Source organism: Somniosus microcephalus, chromosome 18, assembly GCF_052327205.1.
Source record: "Somniosus microcephalus isolate GS21.2 chromosome 18, FLI_Smic_1.0, whole genome shotgun sequence".
Classification (NCBI taxonomy): domain Eukaryota; kingdom Metazoa; phylum Chordata; class Chondrichthyes; order Squaliformes; family Somniosidae; genus Somniosus; species Somniosus microcephalus.
Window position 1 is genome coordinate 7,851,556 of NC_141004.1, and position 24,924 is coordinate 7,876,479.

Genomic DNA, 24,924 nt, shown 5'->3' on the forward strand with positions numbered 1-24,924 from the left:
GCTGCAGCATAGGTTCTTGTTCAAAGCTTTGGCCGCTTTGTACTTTGAAGTTGACCCTGATTGCAGTGAAAACAGAAAATGATGCAAATGTACAGCCGGTCTGTCAGCATGTGGAAAGGAGAGTTCACTCGCTTCTGGTGAAGGGCACAGACCCACAATGTTCAGCTGTCTTTACCTTTTCCGATCCGAACTAATGTGTGTTTCCAGCGTTTGGTGTATTTAGTTCAGACTCCCAGCATTTGTGGTTCTTTATATCTTCTCACAGTGCAGCTGGCCAACTCGAATACGACACCTGCTGCAGTTTCAAGTCACACATTGAAGGAACTGCAGGAAAGAAGCAAATTGGGGCCTAGACTATGTCTGTGCCTTATAGTCCAATTTTATTTTATTCGTTTATGGGATGTGGGCGTAGCGGGCAAGGGCAGCATTTATTGCCCTCGAGAAGGTGGTGGTGGTGAGCTGCCTTGAACCGCTGCAGTCCGTGTGGTGAAGGTGCTCCCACAGTGCTGTTAGGGAGGGAGTTCCAGGATTTTGACCCAGCGACGATGAAGGAACGGTGATATACCTCTAAGTCGGGATGGTGTGTGACTTGGAGGGGAACTTGGAGGTGGTGGTGTTCCCATGCGCCTGCTGTCTTTGTCCTTCTAGGTGGAAGAGGTCACGGGTTTGGGAGGTGCAGCCGAAGAAGCCTTGGCGAGTTGCTGCAGTGCATCTTGTAGATGGTACACACTGCCGCCACGGTGCGCCGGTGGTGGAGGGAGTGAATGTTTAAGGTGGTGGATGGGGCTATTATCCGTCTGCCCTCTAACGCCAGCTGCCCTCAAGCCTACACTTGGTCTAAACTCCGCATGGCCAATGCCCTCGGTATCATGTTTATATTTACCACAAAATTAACCAGTCTTACAGTATAATTTAAAAAAATATAATTTTTATTGGCAGTCCTCTTTGGATTGTGACTAATTTCAAACTTTACTTTTTTAGCATATAACAATGGTATCACAAGACTGCTCTGGCACTAGCAGACAGAAGGTGTTTCCACTTGTGGTGGGGGGAGGAGACAGTCTAAAACTAGAGGCCATCAATATAAGAGAGTCACTGATAAATCCAATCGGGAATTCAGGAGAAACTTCTTTACCCAGAGAGTGGTGAGAATGTGGAACTCGCTACCACAGGGAGTGGTTGAGGCGAATAGTATAGATACATTTAAGGGGAAGCTGGAGAAAGGAATAGAAGGATATGCTAAATAACAACAGAAAATGCTGGAAAAACTCAGCAGGCCAGGCAACATCCGTGGAGAGAAAATAGAGTCAACGTTTCGGGGCAAACCCTTTGTCAAGACTGGATATGCTGATGGGGTGAGATGAAGAGGGGTGGGAGGAGGCTCGTGTGGAGCATAAACACCGGCACGGACCAGTTGGGCCGAATGGCCTGATTCTGTGCTGTAAATTCTATGTAATTTTTTCCTGTCAGAATTCACCGATATGTCGGGTCCCTTGTATTCAGTTTGGCATCTGGTGTGTATTTTTAATTTGTACACTGGGCTGTATTGTTGCTTGAAAAGTATCAAAGGTGCATTCTCTGAAAATTGGTATACTTGGAGTGAGTGCTTTACCTATCCTATTTATAAAAACATGTAACAGCAGCTTTCTTCCTGCAGTGACCTAAGGAATAACGAAATCTCGTGGGCGATCGAGGATTCAAATGGCGCTTTCGCTGGATTAGACAAACTGCGAAAGTTGTATGTACCTCACACATTAAACCTACTGTGGCTCACAATCTGGTGCCTTACTTGCTTTTACATTCTGTATTTTCGTGCGCAGCCTTCACCCCTTGCCACCGTGCTCCCACGGCGCTCAAATTAAGACTGCAATGATTTTCAAGTTAATCCATATTTATACAGCCACTAGCAGATCCCCCATGCCATTGCTCACGTTGAGCCGAGCGATGCACTATTTTATAAAGGCAGGAACTTTATACCTTTTTAACGTGCAGTATATTGCTCTGCTGCTACGGTGAAGCTGTGTATAATTTGACCTGCCCCTCTTAAAGGCCGCAAGGTCCAAATAGACACATCCTGAGGCGCAGTACAGGCTTTGGTGCAGTCCTGAGGGAGCCATTCGAACTGGGGCCCCACAGCTGCGCAGCCTGGGACCGGCTTTTTCAATGGTAAATTTTGCGCTTGCGTGGAACTGTGAATGGCCGCGCTGCCCCTTAAAGGGGCCACGCACCCAAAAAGAAAAGATTATGGGGGGGAGCATTGATGGGGACTGTTGACTGAGGAGGCCAAACATTGAAGTGTGAAACTTGCCTTCTGCCGGCATGTTCGATGTTACTGCAGTGTCTGTTTCTCTCAAAGCATGTTTTTTGCCTCTTTGATTTGGCTGCAGTAGCTGCTTTTCTGCGGGTGCAAGACCCAGTTCCTAGTGTTTCTGTTAGACTCATTACAGTATTATGGATGTATTTGTCAGGAGGTGTACTAAGGAAGACTTGTTTAATAGCATAAACTGCACGAGGCGACTCCCAGAATCCGAACTAGAACAATTTTTTTAAAAAGCAGCTAGCGTAGAAGAGTGTCTAGCAGCCTGCTCTTTGAGCACTCTCTCTGAGTGAAGGAGTATAATTTAGTAATTACTCTTTCATTCTCTGTAGGATCCTGCAGGGAAGCAAAATAACATCCATCACAAAGAAAGCATTTTCTGGGCTGGAAACACTTGAATACCTGTGAGTATCTACCTCGAATCACTCCTCAATCGTGCATGAATCCCATCACCTCGCACCCAAATAAAATACAACACGAATTAGATCGAGAGTATTATAAATGAGTGTTGGAAGTCCCACATTTCTAATTGCCATTTGCTAAATAATTCTGTAAGTGAAAGATTTCTGTGCCGGATTTTAATTCCTCGTGGTTGCAGTCTGGGCTCTGTGGTGTACCAATCATTTGACTAACAGGGTGGCCCTGTAACGGCTTTGTTTATCGAGCAGAGAACGCAATTGGCACCTTTGAGTTATGCTCTCTTTTTGTGTGTGTGTGTCTGTCTCTTTGTGTCTGTGTGTGTCTCTGTGTTTTTTACCATCAGAATTTAGATGCAGATTTGACCCGTGTTAAATTTTTCTGATTTTTAAAAAGTGACTGGCTGTTCATTCAGGTGAAATATCCACCTGTTCGGATGAACAGATCCCACAGGCCCTATTCAAAGAGGGGGTGCGAGTCCTCCCAGTGTTGCTGCCCAAACCGCCTTCCCTCAAGCAACAGCAACAAAAACAAAATATTAATCAGTCTTTCAGTTCATTACTGTTTCTGGGGGTCTTGCTGTGTGTAAAATGGTCGCTGAACTTTCCTGCATAAGTCACTGCACTTCAAAAATGAATCATTGTGTGTGAAGTGCTTTGATATGTTAATATGCTGTACAAACGCTAGTATTCCTTTTACCGTCTAGCTTTTAAACAATTTTACATATTTCTTTTAGGGATTTGAGCAACAATGCTATCATGTCTATTCAAGAAAATTCTTTTGCCCAAATGAGCCTCAAGGAGCTGTGAGTATTTAAAATATTCTAGTAAATTAATCAGTACTGCATGAGGTAATTTAATTAGAAAGCCTTTTCCTGGATGAATGCACTTCTCATTCATGTGTAAAGCCCTCTCCACTGATTCCTCCGTGACGCCTGCTCATTGTTTATTGAGTGTTGTCTGGGGGCCGCTCTACATACAAATGAGAAATCTGGAGTGATGTCAACAACCCAGGAGGCTTTTGGGTGAGTACGTGAGTCGCGAGTGCTGTAATGAGAAATGGTGAGCAGGTAAATGAAAGGAAATGCTTCAGCTTCCTCTTTGTGCAGTCCACCACACCCTGAGGTTCAAGTGGTATAATTGCAGTCTTCACATTCAGCGGTAAAGGTGGCTGGGGTTTGTTTGGGGGGGGGGGTTGTGGTTAGCAAGGGGCACCCTGTCGCTCCGGTAATATGAACCCTGTAATTGGCAAGCTTTAGAAAAAAGGGCAGCTGTGAAATTGAACTTGTTAAAACGTCAAACGACACTGTTGGAGTCTGTGTCAAGAAGGATGAGCAAATCCTGCGCCCTGAAATTAGGCAGTGGGATCCGAGCTTATCATAGAATCATAGAAATTTACCACACAGAAGGAGCCCCTTCGGCCCATCGTGGCTGTGCCGGCTGAGAAAGAGTTATCCAGCTTAATCCCACTTTCCAGCTCTTGGTCTGTAGCCTTGTAGGTGCACATCCAAGTACTTTTTAAATGTGGTGAGGGAATCGGCCTCGACCACCCTTTCAGGCAGCGAGTTCCAGACCCCCACCACCCTCTGGGTGAAAAGAGTTCTGCTCAACTCCCCTCTAATCCTTCTACCAATTACTTTAAATCGATGCCTCCTGGTTATTGACCCCTCTGCTAAGGGGAATAGGTCCTTCCTATACAATCGATCTATTATGAATGCTTAATATGCTCGTCTGTAATTCCTCTCCATTATCTTTGTGGAAACATCAATTAATTTTAAGCGGGTTACGGTCTCCGCTAGGTAGCAGATTATTTCAAGACTTTGGTCATTTTGCTGGAGTCACAGATGAGGTTTGGTCAGCTCCATGCACATAGGAACAGGAGGAGGCCATTCAGCCCGTAGAGCCTGTTCCGCCATTCAATTAGATCGTGGCTGATCTTTATCTTGACTCCGTTTACCCAATTTCGTATCCATGCTGCCACTGTCCCTTTTATTCCATGGGCTTGAACTTTGCTGGCGAGCCTATTATGTAGCTCTTTGTCGAACACCTTTTGGAAATCTATGTACACCTCATCAACCCTCTCTGTTACCTCATCAAAAGACTCGATCAAGTTGGTTAAACACGATTTGCCTTTAACAAATCCATGCTGGCTTTCCTTAATTAATCCACACTTGTCCAAGTGACACTTAATTTTGTCTCTGATTATTGTTTCTAAAAGCTTCCCCACTACTGAGGTTAAACTAACTGGCCTGTAGTTGCTGGGTTTATCTTTACACCCTTTTTTGAACAAGGCTGTAACATTTGCAATTCTTCAGTTCTCTGGCACCTCCCATTTCTAAGGAGGATTGGAGAATTACGGCCAGTACCTCTACAATTTCTTCCTTCACTTCCCTCAGCGTTCTAGGATGCATCCCATCCGGCCCTGGTGACTTATCTACTTTAAGTACAGCCAGCCTTTCTAGTACCTCCTCTATCAATTTTTATCCCATCCAGTATCTCCTCTACCTCCTCCTTCACTACGTCTATGTCAGCATCTTCTTCCTTGGTGAAGACAGAGGCAAAGTACTCGTTTAGCCCCTCAGCCATGCCCTCTGCCTCCACGCGTAGGTCTCCTTTTTGGTCCCTAGTCGGCCCCACCCCTTCTCTTACTACCCATTTACTATTTATATGCCTATAGAAGACTTTTGCATCACCTTTTTGCTGCCATTCTATTCTCATACCCTCTCTTTGTCCCTCTTTTTCACTTCTCCTCTGAACTTTCTATATTTAGCCTGATTCTCAGATGTATTCTCGACCTGACATCTGTCATACGCGCTCTTTCTGCTTCATCGTTCTCTCTATCTCTTTCGTCATCCAGGGAGCTCTGACTTCAGTTGCCCTACCTTTCCCCCTAGTGGGAATGTACTTCAACTGTACCTGAACTATTTCCTCTTTAAAGGAAGTCCATTGTTCGATTACAGTTTTGCCTGCCAATCTTTGATTCCAATTTACCCGGGCCAGATCTGTTCTCATCCCACTGAAATTGGCCTTCCTCCAATTAAGTATTTTTACTCTAGATTGCTCCCTGTCCTTTTCCATAGCTAATCTAAACCTTATGATACTATGATCACTGTTTCCTAAATGTTCACCTACTGACACCTTACTCCAATTGACCCACCTCATTCCCCAGAACCAGATCCAGCAATGCCTCCTTCCGCGTTGGGCCGGAAACATACTGATCAAGAAAGTTCTCCTGAACACAGTTCAGAAATTCTTCCCCCCTCTCTGCCCTTTATGTTGCATACTGTCTCATCTGAGTCATGCTACCTGTACTGCGCTCAGCATCCCCTTCATGTAACGGTCATGCTTCTAAGCTAAATGCAGTTTGAAAAGCTTCCTGTAATTCACGGCCGCGCATCTTATTCTTCTGCACAGTTACATGTTTCTGAAGGGTGTTCATTTTTATTTGCTATCCCCAGGGGTCTGAACACGTCCAGTCTTCTGTGCGACTGTCAGCTGAAGTGGTTGCCTCGGTTTCTGGTGGAGAAACGGTTTCAGCACATGGTCACTGCTGGCTGTGCGCACCCTGTGGGGCTGGCAGGGAAAAGCATCTTTAACATTGACACAGAGGACTACATTTGTGGTTTGTATAATTTGTGTTTATTGTGACTTAATTCATGGGTGCCGTGCCTGGCAGATGCCTGTCTGCCTCGTCTTGTTGTGTGATGGTTTATTTTTCTCACTGTTTTCTGCTGAACCTGCAAAGTTAAATGAAGGCATCAGTAAGTGGAAAATGCAAACTGGGCTTAATAACAGCTTGTGCATATGATGTAACTTGTTGCAAACATTTGGAGTCTGAAGATAAAAGGGTATTGGAGGTCAGTTGTTCATTTGATTTTACTGTATATGGGGAACTTGTTAACTGTATACAATTGATTAAACTTTTGAGGGTGTACAGATAAGTTTATGGACCTGACATTGCGGTCAGAGGCTTCCCGTGGGCGAATGCCTCCAAACCGCAAGTAAAATCCATACTCACCTGATGGCCCCAGACCTACGAAGACTCGCGTTCCTGGGCCTGCAGGCGTACGCCTGCGTAAAGAGCCACGCATCCCGGAGGCGCATGTGGTTTGTAAGCGTCCCAGGGATCACGTGGGCTGGCCCAACCAATCAAAAAGGGGGATTCCCATTATGCTATGGGGATTCCATTTATGTACGGAATCCCCATAAGCTTAATAGGAATCACATTAAAAAAAATACATTTTCACACAACCTAAATAAAAATAAATATCGCATGTTTAAAATTAATTAAAATACAATTTAGTTAAACATTTAAAGCAAAAATTTAATGTTTTGAAAAATAAATGTAAACATTTATAATGTTACTGGTGTCACTCTACTGAGTTTCAGCGGATTCCCTTCTGTGAACTTTAATTCCTAGAATTAATTGATGAAGATGTTATGCAGTCATACACTAAATTGAGGTCGGTTGCACAGACTAGGCTCGTATTCACTTACGTATAGAAGATTCAGGGGTGATCTAATCACGGCTTTTGAGATTGTTAAAGGAATAGTTAGGGTAGATAGAGAAACTATTTACTCTGGTGGGGGCGGAGTCCAGAACAAGGAGGCAGAACTGTAAAATTAGAGAGAGGTCATTCAGGCTTTATGTTAAGCACTTCTTCACACAAAGGGTAGTGGAAATCTGGCGATCCCCTACTCTCCCCCCCCCCCCCCCCCCCCCCCCCAAAAAAAAAAGCTGTTGAAGCTGGGGGTCAATTGAAAATTTCAAAACTGAGATTGATGTTAGGTAAGGGTATTCATGGTTACGGAACCAAGGTGGGTAGATGGAGGTAAGATACAGATCAGCTTTGATCTAATTGAATGGCGGAACAGGCTCGAGGGGCTGAATGGCCTCCTCCTGCTCCTATGTTCCGAGTCCCCATGACTTGGCAGCTGCCTATATCTGGCAAATGGTACTAACCAAGCAAGCTTAGACTGTTTGATTCAGGCATGACCTGGTCCCGATCAGCCCAAGATCATTAAAATATAGAGCAGTGAATGGGTATGGCAATATGTTAAATTTAACAAAATATAATGGGGCTGAAATTTGATGTGTGGGTGAATTTACTTTTATAGTCTACTGTTTAATTCAAATGATCTAATACTGCAGGTCTTAGCACTGGATTCCCACTTGTTTATGTGGCTTTACTTGTATTATTGGAACATTCCATTTTTTAGCACAAAAAGCGACTTTGTTACCAGGGACAGACCGTAAATCAGAAGATATAAGACTTGTAGAGCAGTCCGATTGTGTAAAACGCAAAACTGTTGCTGCGATTTCAGTTTTGCGCATCGTTGATGTGTTTTTTTTTTACTCTGCAGATGCTTTCCCAAAGCCTGTGATCACCACCCACCCCGAGACCACCGTGGCACTGCGGGGGATGAACGTCAGCTTTACCTGCACGGCCGGGAGCAGCAGCGACTCTCCCATGGTCGCTGCGTGGAGGAAGGACAGCGAGTTACTGTACGACGCCGAGATCCAAAACTACTCCAGCCTGCGCGAGCAGGACGGCGAGTACATCGAACACACCAGCGTGCTGCTGCTGCGCAACGTCAACTTCACGGATGAGGGGCGCTACCAGTGTGTCGTCAGAAATTACTTTGGCTCCAATTACTCCAACAAGGCAAAGCTCACTGTCAATGGTATGTGGGTTTGCTTGCAGGGGGGTGTGCAGTCTGTCTGTACTTAATCCACTTATTTTCACCAGACTGATACCTGGGATGGCAGGAATGACGTATGAGGAGAGATTGGGTCGATTAGGCTTATATTTGCTCGAGTTTAGAAGAATGAGAGGGGATCTCATTGAAACTTATAAAATTCTAACAGGACTAGACAGACTAGATGCAGGAAGGATGTTCCCGATGGTCGGGGAGTCCAGAACCAGGGGTCACAGTCTAAGGATAAGGGGTAAGCCATTTAGGACAGAAATGAGGAGGAATTTCTTCACCCAGAGAATGGTGAACCTGTGGAATTCTCTACCACAGAAGACAGTTGAGGCCAATTCATTAAATATATTCAAGAAGGAGTTGGATATATTTCTTAAGGCTAAAGGGATCAAGGGGTATGGGGAGAAGGCAGGGACAGGGTACTGAGTTTGGATGATCGGGCAGCACGGTGGCATAGTGGTTAGCACTGTTGCCTCACAGCGCCAGGGACCCGGGTTCGAATCCGGCCTCTGGTGACTGTCTGTGTGGAGTTTGCACATTCTCCCCGTGTTTGCGTGGGTTTCCTCCGGGTGCTCCGGTTTCCTCCCACAGTCCAAAGATGTGCGGGTTAGGATGATTGGCTATGATAAATTGACCCTTAGTGTTAGGGGGATTAAATACGTGGGGTTACTGGGATAGGTGTTGGTGTAGGGGTTACGGGGATCGGGTGGGATATGTGTCAGTGCAGGCTCGATGGGCCGAAATGGCCTCTATCTGCACTGTGGGGTTTCTGTGATCAGCCATGATCTCATTGAATGCCGGAGCAGGCTCGAGGGGCCGAATGGCCTACTCCTGCTCCTATCTTCTATGTTTCTATTTTCATTTTGCTCTATAATCCTGCACGTAAATACAGATGTCTATTGTCAGTAGTGTGAATTTTATTAATGCCCCGAGTGAATCTGACCATAATTTACGTCCCTGTGTCGGTCAGCTTTACAAGTGCTATTTAAATAAAATCTATAACTGGTAGCCATGCAGTCAGTTTATAGTGATTTTGTTTTAAATAGTATTTTTCAGATACTTATTATCTCTCTCGCGTACAGCAGCCCAGAGCCTCGACATCTCTCTCTCTATCAATTCAATTCAATTCAATTCAATTCAAATGCTTTATTGGCATGAAAGTTTACAGGGAACCATATTGCCAAAGCTTACATAACAAAAAGTACAGTTTTCCAACATTCTGTAGGTGTCAAACAATTTTGACCTTCGTTGGGTACATACAATATTAGTTTAAACAATATTAATTTAAACAGTCGTTGAACATCGTTGGGTACATTCAGTATTAATTTAAACAGTCCTCAGGTTGTGACATGTTGTTACATATTTGGCACCAAGGTATGGTCTGTCTCCTTCTCCCAGGACTAATCTTAATTTTGACAGGTCATCCAATTCTTTGAAATCTGGGGTTGTTTGGCTGAGCTTGTCAAATAATATGTTTCTTGTTGTGTTGAATTTTTCGCATTTTAGGAGGAAATGCATCTCTGTCTCAACCTCGCCGGCCAGACATTGATCACATATTCTATTCTCTCTAGGCTGCCAGGATTTCTTGTATCTTCCTTTTTCAATTGCCAGTTGGTGGTCGCTTAGTCTGTACCTGGTGAGGGTCTGTCTCTGTTTTGTGTCTCTGATGATCGAGAGATAGTCTGCCAGTTTATATTCTCTTTTTAGGGCCCGGTAACATTCTAATCTGCTTTGGCTTTTGGTTATTTTGTTCCAATGTTCCAGGTAGGTTTCTTTGCATTGTTTAATGATTTGGTTCACTCGGATTGGTGTTTGGGCGGCAGTGTTGGTCTGGGACTGGTCAGGGTCCGGCTGAGTAGGAGTACTTAGTTTCAGTAGCAGCTGACTCAGGGGACTCTTTTCTGGGTTTAGCTCTTGGGTCTGGAAGGCTTTAAAATGAAGGGTGTCTGGGGAGCTAGATTTGAGGTGATTTAGGAAGTTTAATGCTCGTTTTTGGATGTTTATTATCAGTGGGTATCTGCCTAGTTCGGCTCTGCATGCATTTGTTGGTGTTTTCCTTTGGGTGCGAAGAATGCTTTTTGGTGGAACTCCATCTTGCTGTAGGTTTGCCAGCCCTCCAGGATTGTCTTGGAATCTCCTGAATTAATGATTCATCTCCTGGACGCTGCTGCCAGCAACTCATCAAGGGATATGGGGACAGGGCGCGGGAAAGTGGAGTTGAGGTCGAAGATCAGCCATTACCTTATTGAATGGCGGAGCAGGCTCCAGGGGCCGTATGGCCGACTCCTACTCCTAATTCTTATGTTGCTCAGAAGACTCTGTTGTACCTAAGCAATTTAATCTTTTCTCTCTCTCCTCACTTTAAATTATTTTCTCTCTTCACTGATTCTCCTGTATCATCCTTTCCTCTCCCGGTTTAAACCTGGTTCCTCCTCCTAAGTCCCCAAGGGTGTGAGAGCAGAATAGGTGAACTGATTCTCAATCTCACTTTGTTTTCCTTTAAACCCTCCTCCCCTTCCCTCTCCCCACCACCCTCGCTTCCTAACTGCTTCTCTTTCTCTACCGACCGCCCCCCCCCCCCCCCCCCGGAAATACTTTGAACACAAGAAATCGTGGATTAAAATATAGAAACATAGAAGATAGGAGCAGGAGTAGACCATTCGGCCCCTCGAGCCTGCTCCGCCATTCAATGTGATCATGGCTGATCATCCAAATTCAGTACCCTGTCCCTGCTTTCTCCCCATATCCCTTGATCCCTTTAGCCTTAAGAAATATATCTAACTCCTTCTTGAATATATTTAATGAATTGGCCTCTACTGCCTTCTGTGGTAGAGAATTCCACTCTCTGGGTGAAGAAATTCCTCCTCATCTCTGTCCTAAATGGCTTACCCCTTATCCTTAGACTGTGACCCCTGGTTCTGGACTCCCCGACCATCGGGAACATCCTTCCAGCATCTACTCTGTCTAGTCCTGTTAGAATTTTATAAGTTTCGATGAGATCCCCCCTCATTCTTCTAAACTCCAGCGAGTATAAGACCAATCGACCCAATCTGTCCTCGTACGTCATTCCTGCCATCCCAGGTATCAGCCTGGTGAATCTTCGCTGCACTCCTTCCATGGCAAGAACATCCTTCCTCAGATAAGGCGATCAAAACTGCACACAATACTCAAGATGTGGTCTCACCAAGGCCCTGTACAACTACAGCAAGACATCCTTGTTCCTGTACTCAAACCCTCTCGCTACGAAGGCCCTCCCTCCCTCCCCATCACGCACAGCTTGTTGGAACACCAACGCACGGTGACAACGAGCTGTTATTGTGATGTGAATTTCATACCATGGCTCTGTTGTTAATCATTTATCCATTGGTACATTTACAAAATGTATAAATGTGACAGGACAAGAATAGATGATAAGCTGAATGCCAAACCAGCTTAAATAAAAGGGTATGGTCAGTTTAATTAGGGGTATTAATAGGACTTGTGGTATTGTGCATCTGCCGTGTATTAAATAAACCCCGCTTCCGTGCACTCTAAGCGATTAGCTTCTTTCTGGCCTCATTTTTAACAAAAATACAGATGGATTCATTCTTAAAAATTGTGCCTTTCTAAAAATTTAATAATCTTTAATATATTAATAGTGCATTCGCATGCATGTCCTGTCAACTTTTTCTGTTATAAATTCCTATGTCCACATTTTTAATGGAAACTGTGTGTAAACTTCACACAATAATTCCATCCTTCCTCCCTCGCTGGAGGTGCTGCCCCATCATCACTGACCAGAGGATGTCGTTGCAGTCTGACACATTTACTTGGGCAGTTTTCATTTTGATAAAAATATGGATGTAGGATTTTATAATGGAAATATAAAAATAAAGACAGAATATATGCTTTTAAAATGGAGGAATAAATACGGTCTCACCCTGATCCCTGCTCTCTCCAACTAAGAACAAAAACCGTTAACACAGATCAACATTCTGCTTCGATTTTATGCGGACCTGGATAATGTTCAGCTGTCTGAGCAGTTCTTCCTAGTTTTCAGAAGTATGCACTTAGTTGCCTCCTTGAAATCCAGGTTAATGGATTCTAGGTTTCGCTTTGGGTCCTCCCCTGCAGACTACACTTGGTCTTGTCTCCCCAAGTGCAATGCCATAGGAGATCGAACAAGTAGAATATTATATGTAAATAGTTTGTTTTCCCTGATAAACTTTAAATTGAATAGTGAACAGATAATTTGCCCTAATATTCCGGTCAACGTGGTACCTATTTGTGCAACCACCAATGTTTTACATTAATTGGGCTTGTGCAGATTATTTTGATGTCCCTTCATAGTCTATGTTACAGTAGTAAAGTTTTTTCAGCCTCCCTCTCTCGCGAACCTCCTCCAGCTCTACAACCCTCCAAGATCTCTGCGCTCCTCCAATTCTGGCTTCTTGCGCATTCCTGATTTTCTTTGCTTCACCAGTGGCGACCATGCCTTCAGCTGCCTAGTCCCCAAGCTCTGGAATTCCCACCCTAAACCTCTCCGCCCCTCTACCTCTCCTCCTTTTAAGATGCCCCTTAAAACCCACCTCTGTGACCAACCTGTCCTAATATCTCCTCATGTGGCTCGGTGTCCAATTTTGTCTGATTGCGCTTCTGTGAAGCGCCTTGGGACGATTTACTATGTTAAAGGTGTTGGGATGTTTTATTATATTAAAGGCGCAGTATAAATGCAAGTTGTTTGTTTTCATAATCGTTTGCTTCCTGTTTTCCTATTAGAACTCCCCTCGTTTATGAAAACCCCCATGGATTTAACGATCCGGACGGGCGCAATGGCACGGCTGGAGTGTGCCGCAGGAGGTCATCCGATGCCGCAGATTGCTTGGCAGAAAGATGGTGGTACGGACTTCCCGGCAGCACGGGAGCGGCGTATGCACGTCATGCCAGAGGATGATGTCTTCTTCATTGCCAACGTGAAGATCGAGGACATGGGCATGTACAGCTGTATGGCCCAAAACACGGCAGGGGTCATTTCTGCAAACGCCACACTAACCATCCTAGGTGAGTTAGTGAAACTTGCTGTTAACTGGAGGTCACTTGGGAAAATAAGCGTCTGAATGGGGTAGAGGAGCAAAGTGGGTACAGATACATGAATCACTATAAGTAGCAACGCAGGTTAATAAGGCCATAAAAAAGGCAAACAAAGCACTGGGATTCATTTCTAGAGGGATAGAATTGAAAAGTAGAGAAGTTATGTTAAACTTGTATAGAACCATAGTTAGACCACACTTGGAGCACTGTGCACAGTTTTGGTCTCCGTATTATAAAAAGGATATAGCGGCACTGGAGAACGTGCAACAAAGATTTACTAGGATGATTCCAGATCTGAAGGGTTATACCGATCAGGAAGGATTGAACAGGCTGGGGCTCTTTTTTCTCTAGAAAAGAGAAGACTGAGGGATGACCTGATCGAGGTCTTTCAGATTATGAGAAGGTCGACATCGAGAAGATGTTTCCACTTGTGGGGGAGACCAGAACTAGAGGCCATCAATATAAGAGAGTCACTGATAAATCCAATGGGGAATTCAGGAGAAACTTCTTTACCCAGAGAGTGGTGAGAATGTGGAACTCGCTACCACAGGGAGTGGTTGAGGCGAATAGCATTGATGCATTTAAGGAGCAGCTGGATAAACATGAGGGAGAAAGGAATAGAAGGATATAATGGGCTGAAATGAAGTAGGGTGGGAGGAGGCTCGTGTGGAGCATAGACCAGTTGGGCCGAATGGCCTGTGTGTGCTGTAAATACTATGTAATGCGTAACGCGCCGTGAGTTTAATGGGTAAAACCTTAGAATACTGTTGATACGGTACTTACTGTGCAGGATAATCCTAGATTAGCACTGATTCTGTACTGTAGGGGGGTGGAGAGAAGACTCATTTTCTCTTTGCATATTAGGTTTCTTGTAGCTGCAACCAAGGTTGTGATTGGATTTTGCTGAATACGACAAATTGAACTGAAATTCCTTGACCAAATTTAATATAGAAACATAGAAAAATAGAAGCAGGAGTCGGCCATTCGGCCCTTCGAGCCTGCTCCGTCATTCAGTATGATCATGGCTGATCCTCTATCTCAATACCATATTCCCGCTCTCTCCCCATACCCCTTGATGCCTTTTGTGTCTAGAAATCTATCTATCTCCATTTTAAATAGCTGGAGCCCAAGTACTGATCCCTGCGGTACCCCACTAGTCACCGCCTGCCACTCCGAAAAAGACCCATTTATTCCTACTCTCTGTTTCCTGTCTATTAACTCATTTTCAATCCATGCCAGTATTTTACCCCTAATCCCATGTGCTTTAATTTTGCACACTAACCTCTTATGTGGGACTTTATCAAAGGCCTTCTGAAAATCCAAATACACCACATCCACTGGTTCTCCTTTATCTATTCTACCAGTTACATCCTCAAAAAACTCCAGTAGGTTTGTCAAACAGGATTTCCCTTCCATAAATCCATGTTGACTTTGTCTAATCCCGTTGATATTTTCTAAGTGTCCTGTTATCACATCCTTTATAATAGACTCTAGCATTTTCCCTACTACTGATGTTAGGCTAACCGGTCTGTAGTTCCCTGTTTTCTCTCCCTCCTTTCTTAAATAGTGGGGTTACATTTGCCACCCTGCAATCTGCAGGAACTGTTCCATAATCTATAGAATTTTGGAAGATGACAACCAATGCATCCACTATTTCCATAGCTACCTCTTTTAGTACTCTGGGATGCAGATTATCAGGCCCTGGGGATTTATCAGCTTTCAGTCCCATTAATTTCTCCAGCACTATTTTATTACTAATACTAATTTCCTTTAATTCCTCCTTCTCACTAGACCCTTGGTTCCCTCGCATTTCTGGGAAGTTATTTGTGTCCCCTTCCGTGAAGACAGAACCAAAGTATTTGTTTAATTGCTCTGCCATTTCCTTGTTCCCCATTATAAATTCTCCCATTTCTGACTGTAAGGGACCTACATTTGTCTTCACTAATCTTTTTCTTTTTACATACTTGTAGAAGCTTTTACAGTCCACTTTTATGTTCCTTGCAAGTTTACTCTCGTACTCTATTTTTCCCCTCTTGATCAATCTCTTGATCCTTTTTTGCTGAACCCCAAAATGCTCCCAATCCTCAGGCTTGCTACTTTTTCTGGCAACTTTATATGAGTCCTCTTTGGATCTAATACTATCCTTAATTTCTTTTGTTAGCCATGGTTGGGCCGCTTTTCCTTTTGTGTTTTTGCGCCAGAAAGGAATGTATAACTGTTGCAATTCATGCATTCGTTCCTTAAATGTTAGTCATTGCTGATCCACCGTCATGCCTTTTAATGAAGCTCCCCAATCTATCATAGCCAACTCACTCCTCATACCTTCGTAGTTTCATTTGTTTAGATTTAGGACCCTAGTTTCGGATTGGACTTCTTCACTTACCATCTTAATGAAGAATTCTATCATGTTATGGTCACTCTTCCCTAAAGGACCCCGCACAACAAGATTATTAATTAACCCCTTCTCATTGCACAATACCCAATCTAGGATAGCCTGTTCCCTAGTTGGCTCCTCAACGTACTGGTCTAAAAAACCATCTCGTACACACTCCAGGAATTCATCCTCTACAGTATTATTGCTAATTTGGTTTGGCCAGTCTATATGTAGATTAAAGTCACCCATGATTACTGTAGTACCCTTGTTACATGCATCTCTAATTTCCTGTTTGATGCTGTCCCCTACATTACCACTACTGTTTGGAGGCCTATAGACAACTCCCTCCAATGTTTTCTGCCCCTTGGTGCTTCTTAGCTCCACCCAGACTGATTCTACATCTTGATTTTCTGAGCCAATATCCTTTCTCACTATTGCTCTGAATTTCATCTTTACTAACAAGGCCACCCCACCTCCTTTTCCTTTTCGCCTGTCCTTCCTAAATATCGAATATCCTTGGATATTCAGCTCCCAGCCTTGGTCACCCTGCAGCCACGTCTCCGTAATTGCAATTATATCGTATCCGTTTACATCTATTTGCGCTGTTAATTCATCTACCTTATTACAAATGCTTTGTGCATTCAGATACATTGCCTTTAGATTTGTCTTTTTAACATTTTTAGACATCTTAACATTTTTTTGTACTACGGCCCTATTTGTCTTATTACCATTTTTTCTTACCCGGACCCTATTTGTTAGTGCACTCCTTTGTTTGTACGCTCTGTCCCTTCCTGACACAATCTGGTTATCCTTACCCCAATCACTTTCCTGCACTGCTTCCTTGTCTTTTCTCTTTAGCATTCTAGATTTCTCTCCACTGGGACCCTCCTCCCCCACCCCCGCCCCCCCTTTACCCTGGCACCGGGTAGGCAACACAGCCTTTGGGACTCACGCTCTTGGCTGCAGAGAACAATAATGTTCTTTATTTTTCCAGCTGGCTTTATAATAAAACTTGTGGAGTCTTTCTCCCTGCCCCACTCCTACAGCGCTACAGTTTAGCTCTGGTTCCAAGTGTCTATTTCATCATCTGTTCACAGCAGTGATAATTGCACTCACTTGTGGACGGAAGTTGCCCTCTGTGACCACAGCACTGATGTTCATGTCGGCTGCCGAGTGCTGCCCAGAGCTTTGAGGCTGTGGAATTGCTTGCAGCTGAGGAGTTGGAGAATTTTAAAGCAGTTTTGTCAGCCGGCTGGACTAATCTTGTTTAATTTGCACTCCTTTCTCCCCCCACCCTGCAGAAACTCCCTCGTTTGTGCGGCCATTAGAAGACCGGACTGTTGCCAGAGGCGAGACTGCTGTTCTGCAGTGTATAGCTGGCGGCAGCCCCACTCCGCGCCTCAACTGGACCAAGGACGACGGACCGCTAACCGTAACGGAGAGGCACTTCTTTGCTGCTGCCAACCAGCTTCTGATCATTGTGGACGCTGGCCCAGAGGATGTTGGGAAATACACCTGCGTCATGTCCAACACGCTCGGGACGGAGCGTGGTCACATTTACCTGAACGTGATTCCAACTTCCAACTGTGACTCCATGCAGAAAGGCTCGGTCTTTGAGGAGGACGGCTGGACGACCATTGGAATCGTGATCATAGTCGTGGTGGTTTGTGTGGTGGGCACGTCTCTGGTCTGGGTGATCGTTATATACCACATGAGACAGAAGAGTGAGGATTACAGTATTACAAACACAGGTGGGCAGGCTTCCAATTGTGTGTGTGTGTGTCTTTATATAAAGTGCTGTATTTCTATTGTAAATTCCCATGTCCACATTTATAATGGACCAGAAACTTAACTGGACCAGCCACATAAATACTGTGGCTACAAGAGCAGGTCAGAGGCTGGGTATTCTGCGGCGAGCGCCTCACCTCCTGACTCCCCAAGGCCTTTCCACCATCTACAAGGCACAAGTCAGGAGTGTGATGGAATACTCTCCACTTGCCTGGATGAGTGCAGCTCCAACAACACTCGAAGCTCAACACCATCCAGTTCAAAGCAGCCCGCTTGATTGGCACCCCATCCACCACCTTAAACATTCACTCCCTCCACCACCGACGTACCGTGGCTGCAGTGTGTACCATCTACAAGATGCACTGCAGCAACGCGCCAAGGCTTCTTCAACAGCACCTCCCAAACCCGCGACTCCTACCACCTAGAAGGACAAGGGCAGCAGGCGCATGGGAACACCACCACCTCCAAGTTCCCCTCCAAGTCACAGACCATCCTGACTTGGAAATATATCGGCCGTTCCTTCATCATTGCTGGGTCAAAATCCTGGAACTCCCTCCCTAACAGCACTGTGGGAGCACCTTCACCACACGGACTGCAGAGGTTCAAGAAGGAGGCTCACCACCACCTTCTCGAGGGCAACTCGGGATGGGCAATAAATGCTGGTCTTGCCAGCGACGCCCACATCCCAGGAATACATTTTTTAAAAGCTGCCCGTGTAAACACTGTAATTGCACCCTCCTGCCAGTGGTGGTGCAGCAGCGCCTGCACATAAAGGAGGGTGTAATTACAACTCCGGTTTATATACACATCCTGCTATAAATGTGGACTTGGGGATTTATAATGGAAACAGTAAGTAGTGCGCACAGATATTTAATATATTAATAGACGTCAGTGCCCTCTGAGTTATTACAAGACACTAGGGTTTAGAGGACTGATCCAGACTCTTCAAACTGGTTCAAAGAAGCAAAGGGCCTACACCCGAGATGTTGACCTACCATTTTTCTCTTCAGGTGCTGAAGACTCGCTGTGCATTTTCTGTTTTTATTTGCAAACCCGAGCCCAATTATGCCCCACCGCTACCCCGTTTCACCTAAAGTGTGTTGTTGAAGTCTACAATTGGGTTTTGACTCCCCGTGTGCAGTGACTCAGAAGATCGCAGCGGTGTTTTTATTCCGTTTGCTCAGTATATAGTGCATTTTCTCAAATGGGAATATTCAATATGTTAAAAGACTCCAGAACCCCTCTAACCCAAGTAAGAATCTGCCTGCATAATAGTCACCGCACCTCAGAGTAATCCATTCTAAGTAGTGCATTCTGGTGTCTGGAGGTACGAGGCATTATATAAATGCAATTCTTTCTTTCTTTGTTTAAAATGGGCTCTGGGACTCCTGCCATGTCTTCTCTGCCTTGTCTGCTTTCCCCGGTGACGCAGGTATGATGCCAATGTAATTTGCATAACTGCATCACATTACTAAACGAGCATCAGTCTGTATGGGACACCTTTGTTGTCGAAGGTTGTCAGTTTCTGGTGTAGGATGGCCATTCTGGATTACCAACTCATCGGGGGTGGTTTAAAAGCTCAGCTTATAATTGGACTGTGTCAGCCATGACTCAGTGGGTAGCGCACTCTCTCACCGGAGTCAGAAGGTAGTGGGTTCAAGTCCCACTCCGGAGACTGGAGCATATAATAACCCAGGCTGACACTCCCAGTGCAGTACCGAGGGAGGTGCAGTTTTTCGGATGTGATGTTAAGCTCTCAGGTGGATGTAAAAGATCCCATGGCACTATTTCAAAGAAGCGTAGGAGTTATCCCCGGTGTCCTGGCCAATATTTATCCTTCAACCAACATCACCAAAACAGATTATCTTGTCATTATCACATTGTTGTTTGTGGGAGCTTGCTGTGCACAAATTGGCTGCCGTGTTTCCTACATTACAACAGTGACTACACTTCAAAAAGTACTTTTATTGTCTGTAAAGCACTTTGGGACGTCCTGAGGTCGTGAAAGGTGCTGTATAAATGCAAGTCTTTTTTACATTTTGGACTGCTGTCTGTGGCCCTGAGGTGTACGAGATGTATAAAGTAGTTAGTGTACTCGTGTCTGCTGACCCCTGTAATGAATGCTTATTTAAGAACAACATGTACCAATATCGCGCCCTGTCTACAGCAAGCATCTGCCAAGATATATGCTGTTGTGTAAACTTGGTTATTTATTGGAATAAGACCAATGCAATATTGGTTCAGTGAATTAAATACCTGTATTGTAAAGAAAGGGTTCCTTCAGGTACAACGTGAATAGATGGGCTTAAGTTGAGAAGTTTATTGCTAAGTGGAATGTTTTAACAAGTATGTTCTGTTTCCCCCCTCCCCCCAGATGAAATGAATTTACCTGCCGACATTCCAAGCTATCTGTCCTCCCAAGGAACTCTGTCCGAGCCTCAGGAAAGTTACAGCAACTCGGAGGCTGGAAGCCACCAACAACTCATGGCATCCACTGCCCATGGCTACGTACATAAAGGAACCGATGGTGAGTAAAGGCGCCTCTGCTGCTTTGCGCCCGCGTTTGTTGGGATGAGGTGCCGCAGAGTTCTGGGGGGCTCCTGGCTACAGGCGGCGGGTTCAAGCATCGGGAGACAGAAGGTAAAATTGTGGAAGTTAGAAGAAAGAGAGGAACTTTTCCACCTTAAGAACATAAGAAATAAGAGCAGGAGTTGGCCATTTGGCCCCTCGAGCCAGCTCCGCCATTCAATAAGATCATGGCTCATCTTCGGCCTCAACGCCATCTTCCCGCCCGATCCCCATCTCCCTTGGTTCAAAGGGCAATCAAGTTGTGGAATGGGTTGCCAGGGAAGGACATTGAAGCAGACAGTATAGATGGGTTCACGAGACAGTTAGACACGTCTCTGGAGAGAGACGGGTCTGGGGGATTAAAAAAGACTTGCATTTATATAGCGCCTTTCACGACCACCGGACGTCTCAAAGCGCTTTACAGCCAATGAAGTACTATTTGAAGTGGAGTCACTGTTGTAATGTGGGAAACGTGGCAGCCAATCTGCGCACAGCAAGCTCCCACAAACAGCAATGTGATAATGACCAGATAATCTGTTTTAGTGATGTTGGTTGTGGGATAAATATTGGCCCCAGGACACGGGGGAGAACTCCCCTGCTCTCCTCCAAAATAGTGGGATCTTTTACGTCCACCTGAGAGAGCAGACGGGGCCTCGGTTTAACGCCTCATCTAAAAGGCAGCACTCCCTTAGCACTGCACTGGAGTGTCAGCCTAGCTTTATGTGCTCAAGTATCTGGAGTGGGACTTGAACCCACAACCTTCTGACTCCGAGGCGAGGGTGCTACCCACTGAGCCACAGCTGATAGGGTGAGGTGGTGGGTTGGTGAGGTTGATCCAAGAAAAACCAGCAGGCTTGTTGGGTCAAATGACTTGCACCAACTTCTAGAAGGGAATTCTGCTCCAGTTGCTGTAGTTACAGTGTGCTGTTATCTTGGTTTTGGTGACATAATAATACAGATGTGTCTAATTGCTATTGAAGTGCCTTGACTGTTGTACATAGAATTTACAGCACAGAAACAGGCCATTCGGCCCAACTGGTCTGTGCCGGTATTTATGCTCCACACGAGCCTTTGTTTTAATTGTATTCTAGTCTCTATATGCATTGGTGAAAATGTTACAGAATTATATTATCTGGTCTTGTGCAGTGCCATGGGCATTGGGACATATCGGGGATGGGGAGGAGGCTAGTTACACATGTCTGGTGATGCATTCTGGATTGCCATGATCTAATTGAATGACGGAATAGGCTCGAGGGGCTAAATGGCCGCCTCCTGTTCCTGTGTTCCTCATGACGTGCTTAAAAACTCTGGCTTGAAACTCTCTTGCTTCCTCCCAATAGGTATTTGCTACGTAGACACTGGGAGTGAGACAGACGCTGATATCCTGACCACCCCCCTCACAACAAACCTGCACGGGAGAATGGGATCCTTGTATGCAGGAAGGAGCAGCTTCCACCCGAGTGAGCCTCGTGAAGGGCTTGCACAGCAGGCCAACCCAGGTATGCATTATAGGCGCTGCTTAAGTTTGGGATGGATTCTGGGTACATACTTTTGAACTTAAAATGCAGTGCAAGGGAAAACCATTCAGCCCAGAGAACTCGGTCTGTACCAAGTCCGTACAAGATTATTACATAACATAAGAATTAGGAACTGGAGTAGGCCAGACGGCCCCTCGAGCCTGCTCCACCATTCAATAAGGTCATGGCTGATCTTCGGCCTCAACTCCACTTTCCCACCTGATCGCCATATCCCTTGATCCCAAAAATCTATCTCGACCTCGAATACACCCAACGATTCAGCCGCCACAGCCCTCTGGGGCCGAGAAGACTCACAACCCTCTGATTGAAGAAATTCCTCCCATCCCAGTCCCAAATGGCCATTCCCCATCCCTAGACGATGTGTCGTTCCCCCCCGCCACCAGTTCCAGGCGCTCCAGCCCGGGAAAACAACCCCCCATCATCTAACTGTATTCTAATGTAGGGTTATTCTTTCCTTCGCTGTGCCAGCTTGGCTCATTTTCTAGCATTCTCGCCTCTGGTCAGAAGCCTCTGGGTTCAAGCCTTACTCAAGGACTTGAGCACATAATCGAGGCTGACTCTCCACTGCAGTACATGGGGAAATGCTGCATTGTCGGAGGTGACATCTTTTGGATGAGACGTTAAACCGAGTTTGGGTGGATGTATAAGATCCCATGGCACTATTTGAAGAGCAGGGCAGCTCTCCCGGTGTCCCGGCCAACACACGATCTCAACCAACATTACCAAAACAATATGTTTGAAAGAAAGAACTGCTTTTTGAAAGTAAAGACTTGCATTTATATAGCGCCTTTTGCGTCCTCAACATCCCAAAGCGCTTTACAGCTATTTAAATATTTTGCCGTGTAGTCACTGTTGTAATGTAGGAAACGCAGCTAACTTGCGCACAGCAAGCTCCCACAAATTGCAATGAGATGATGACCAGGTAATTTGTTTGTGATGTTGGCTGAGAGATACATATTGGCCCCAGGACACTGGGGATAACTCCCCTGCTCTTCTTCGGAATAGTGCTGTGGGATCTTTTACATCCACCTGATGGGGCAGACGGGGACCTCGTTTTAATGTCTCATCCGAAAGACGGCACCTCCGACAGTGCAGCACTCCCGCAATGCCTAGATTATGTGCTCAAGTCCCGGAGTGGGACTTAAACCCACGACCTTCTGACTTAAAGGCAAGAGATCTTGTGTATGAAATGGCTGCTGCGTTTGCCAATGTCGCAACAGTGAATGTGCTCCAAAATAATTCATTCTATGTGAGGTGCGTGCCAATATCCTGAGACGATGTAGATCTTTCTATCCCACTTCTAAACCTGCCACCATCACTGGAGTGTTGCTTAAATTGTTATTGTTGACCCCTAAAATCTGTGCTTTCAGGTGGTACTTCCGGGCCGCTGGTGATCTGCTCGGACTGTTACGACAACGCTAACATGTACGCAAAGACCAGAGAGTACTGTCCGTACACATTCCTTGGGCAGGAGGATCCCCTGGAGCATGCTCTGACCAACATTATGGGTCAGCTTCCAAAGGACAGCTTCGCAGTGCATGCTCAGCACGAGGGCACGGCCCTAGACAGTCTGATCACAGAAGCTGACATGTCCGTTTATCTAACAAACCACGATAGGATATGCAATCCAGCAACCGCAGCTCAGCAGCACCGCAAGGGTAAGTGGCTCATTTCAGACCCAGGGACTGACGCCCGCATATCGAGAAATCAAAACTACCAACACTTGACGCTGTGACCTACAGCCCACATCTTGCAGTAAATCTAGTTTAGAGGAAGCCACACAGCTCTAATCACTGCTATTACAGAGGGTTAAAAGAAAAAAAAACTGCCAAGTGCTGAAAATAGAAGCACAAAAATGTTGGAAATTCACAGCATGGTCACCACATTACAGGAAAGATGTGATTGCTCTAGAGAGGGTACAGAGGAGATTTACGAGGATGTTGCCAGGACTGGAGAATTTTAGCTGAGGAAAGATTGGATTGGCTGGGGTTGTTTCCTTTGGAACAGAGGAGGCTGAGGGGAGACTTGATTGAAGTGTATAAAATTATGAGGGGCCTAGATAGAGTGGATAGGAAGGATCTATTTCCCTTAGCAGAGGGGTCAAAAACCAGGGGGCATAGATTTAAAGTAATTGGTAGAAGGATTAGAGGGGAGTTGAGGGGAACCCTTTTCACCCAGAGGGTGGTGGGGGTCTGGAACTCACTGCCTGAAAGGGTGGTCGAGGCAGAGACCCTCATCACATTTAAAAAGTACTTGGATATTCACTCGAAGTGCCGAAACCGACAGGGCTACGGACCGAGAGCTGGAAAGTGGGATTAGGCGGGAGAGCTCTTTCAGCCAGTACAGACACGATGGGCCGAATGGCCTCCTTCTGTAAATTTCTATGATATGATTTTATGATTAATGTTTCTGGTGAAAGTTTTGATGAGAGCCCGATGTAACATCAGTGTCTGTGCTTCACACTAATTCGTTCTGTGTAAAATGCTTTGTGGCAGCCTGCGATCTGTACATGGCACGGTATAAAGGGGAGTCATGTTACCCAACCCAGCTAAAACTACCTCTGCCTTTGAGGTGGATTTCCAACGCTGCTGTTGTGCCCGTACTGGGAGGAGAATTTTCCTTTGCCCTGGCTGTTTGACCGTCTAAGGCCAGTGCTTCTTACAGCCAGGTTTAGCTTCTACAATGTGAAACTACTTCACCTTTCAACAGTCATTCAGCTCCTCTCATGTTGCCTGCTTTTTAAAGTTTTCTCCTTACCGACCTGTACTTGTAAGTTAGTCTGTCTCTTTAACGTGGTAACCGTGATTTTACACGATTCACAGTAATACAAGCATTGACTGTTGAATGGCTTCGACTAGGCTTGTATCCCCTTGACTATAGGGGCGATCTAATTGAGGTGTTTAAGATGATTGAAGGAGTTGATGGGGTCGATAGAGAGAAACTATTTCCTCGGGGGGGGGGGGGGGGGGAAAGAGTCCAGAACAAGGGGGCAGAACCTTAAAATTAGAGCCAGGCTGTTCAGAGGTGATGTCAGGAAACACTTCTTCACACAAAGGCTGGTGGAAATCTGGAACTCGCTCCCCCAAGAAGCTGTTGAGCCTGGGGGTCAATTTTTGTTCATTAAGGGTATTGAGGGTTACAGAA

At 45.3% G+C, this 24,924-nt stretch overlaps 1 protein-coding gene across 1 annotated transcript in view; it reads left to right on the plus strand.

Annotated features, from left to right (window-relative positions):
• LOC147105002 (leucine-rich repeats and immunoglobulin-like domains protein 2) overlaps positions 1-24,924 on the plus strand; it is a 121,334-nt gene that overhangs the window by 86,108 nt on the left and 10,302 nt on the right. The window contains exons 9-18 of the mRNA XM_086011002.1: positions 1,658-1,738; positions 2,650-2,721; positions 3,471-3,539; positions 6,192-6,355; positions 8,098-8,418; positions 13,201-13,482; positions 17,188-17,637; positions 20,049-20,201; positions 21,583-21,741; positions 23,151-23,438. Of these exons, the coding sequence (XP_085867128.1) occupies positions 1,658-1,738; positions 2,650-2,721; positions 3,471-3,539; positions 6,192-6,355; positions 8,098-8,418; positions 13,201-13,482; positions 17,188-17,637; positions 20,049-20,201; positions 21,583-21,741; positions 23,151-23,438 (2,039 nt within the window). The remainder of the gene's footprint in view (positions 1-1,657; positions 1,739-2,649; positions 2,722-3,470; positions 3,540-6,191; positions 6,356-8,097; positions 8,419-13,200; positions 13,483-17,187; positions 17,638-20,048; positions 20,202-21,582; positions 21,742-23,150; positions 23,439-24,924) is intronic.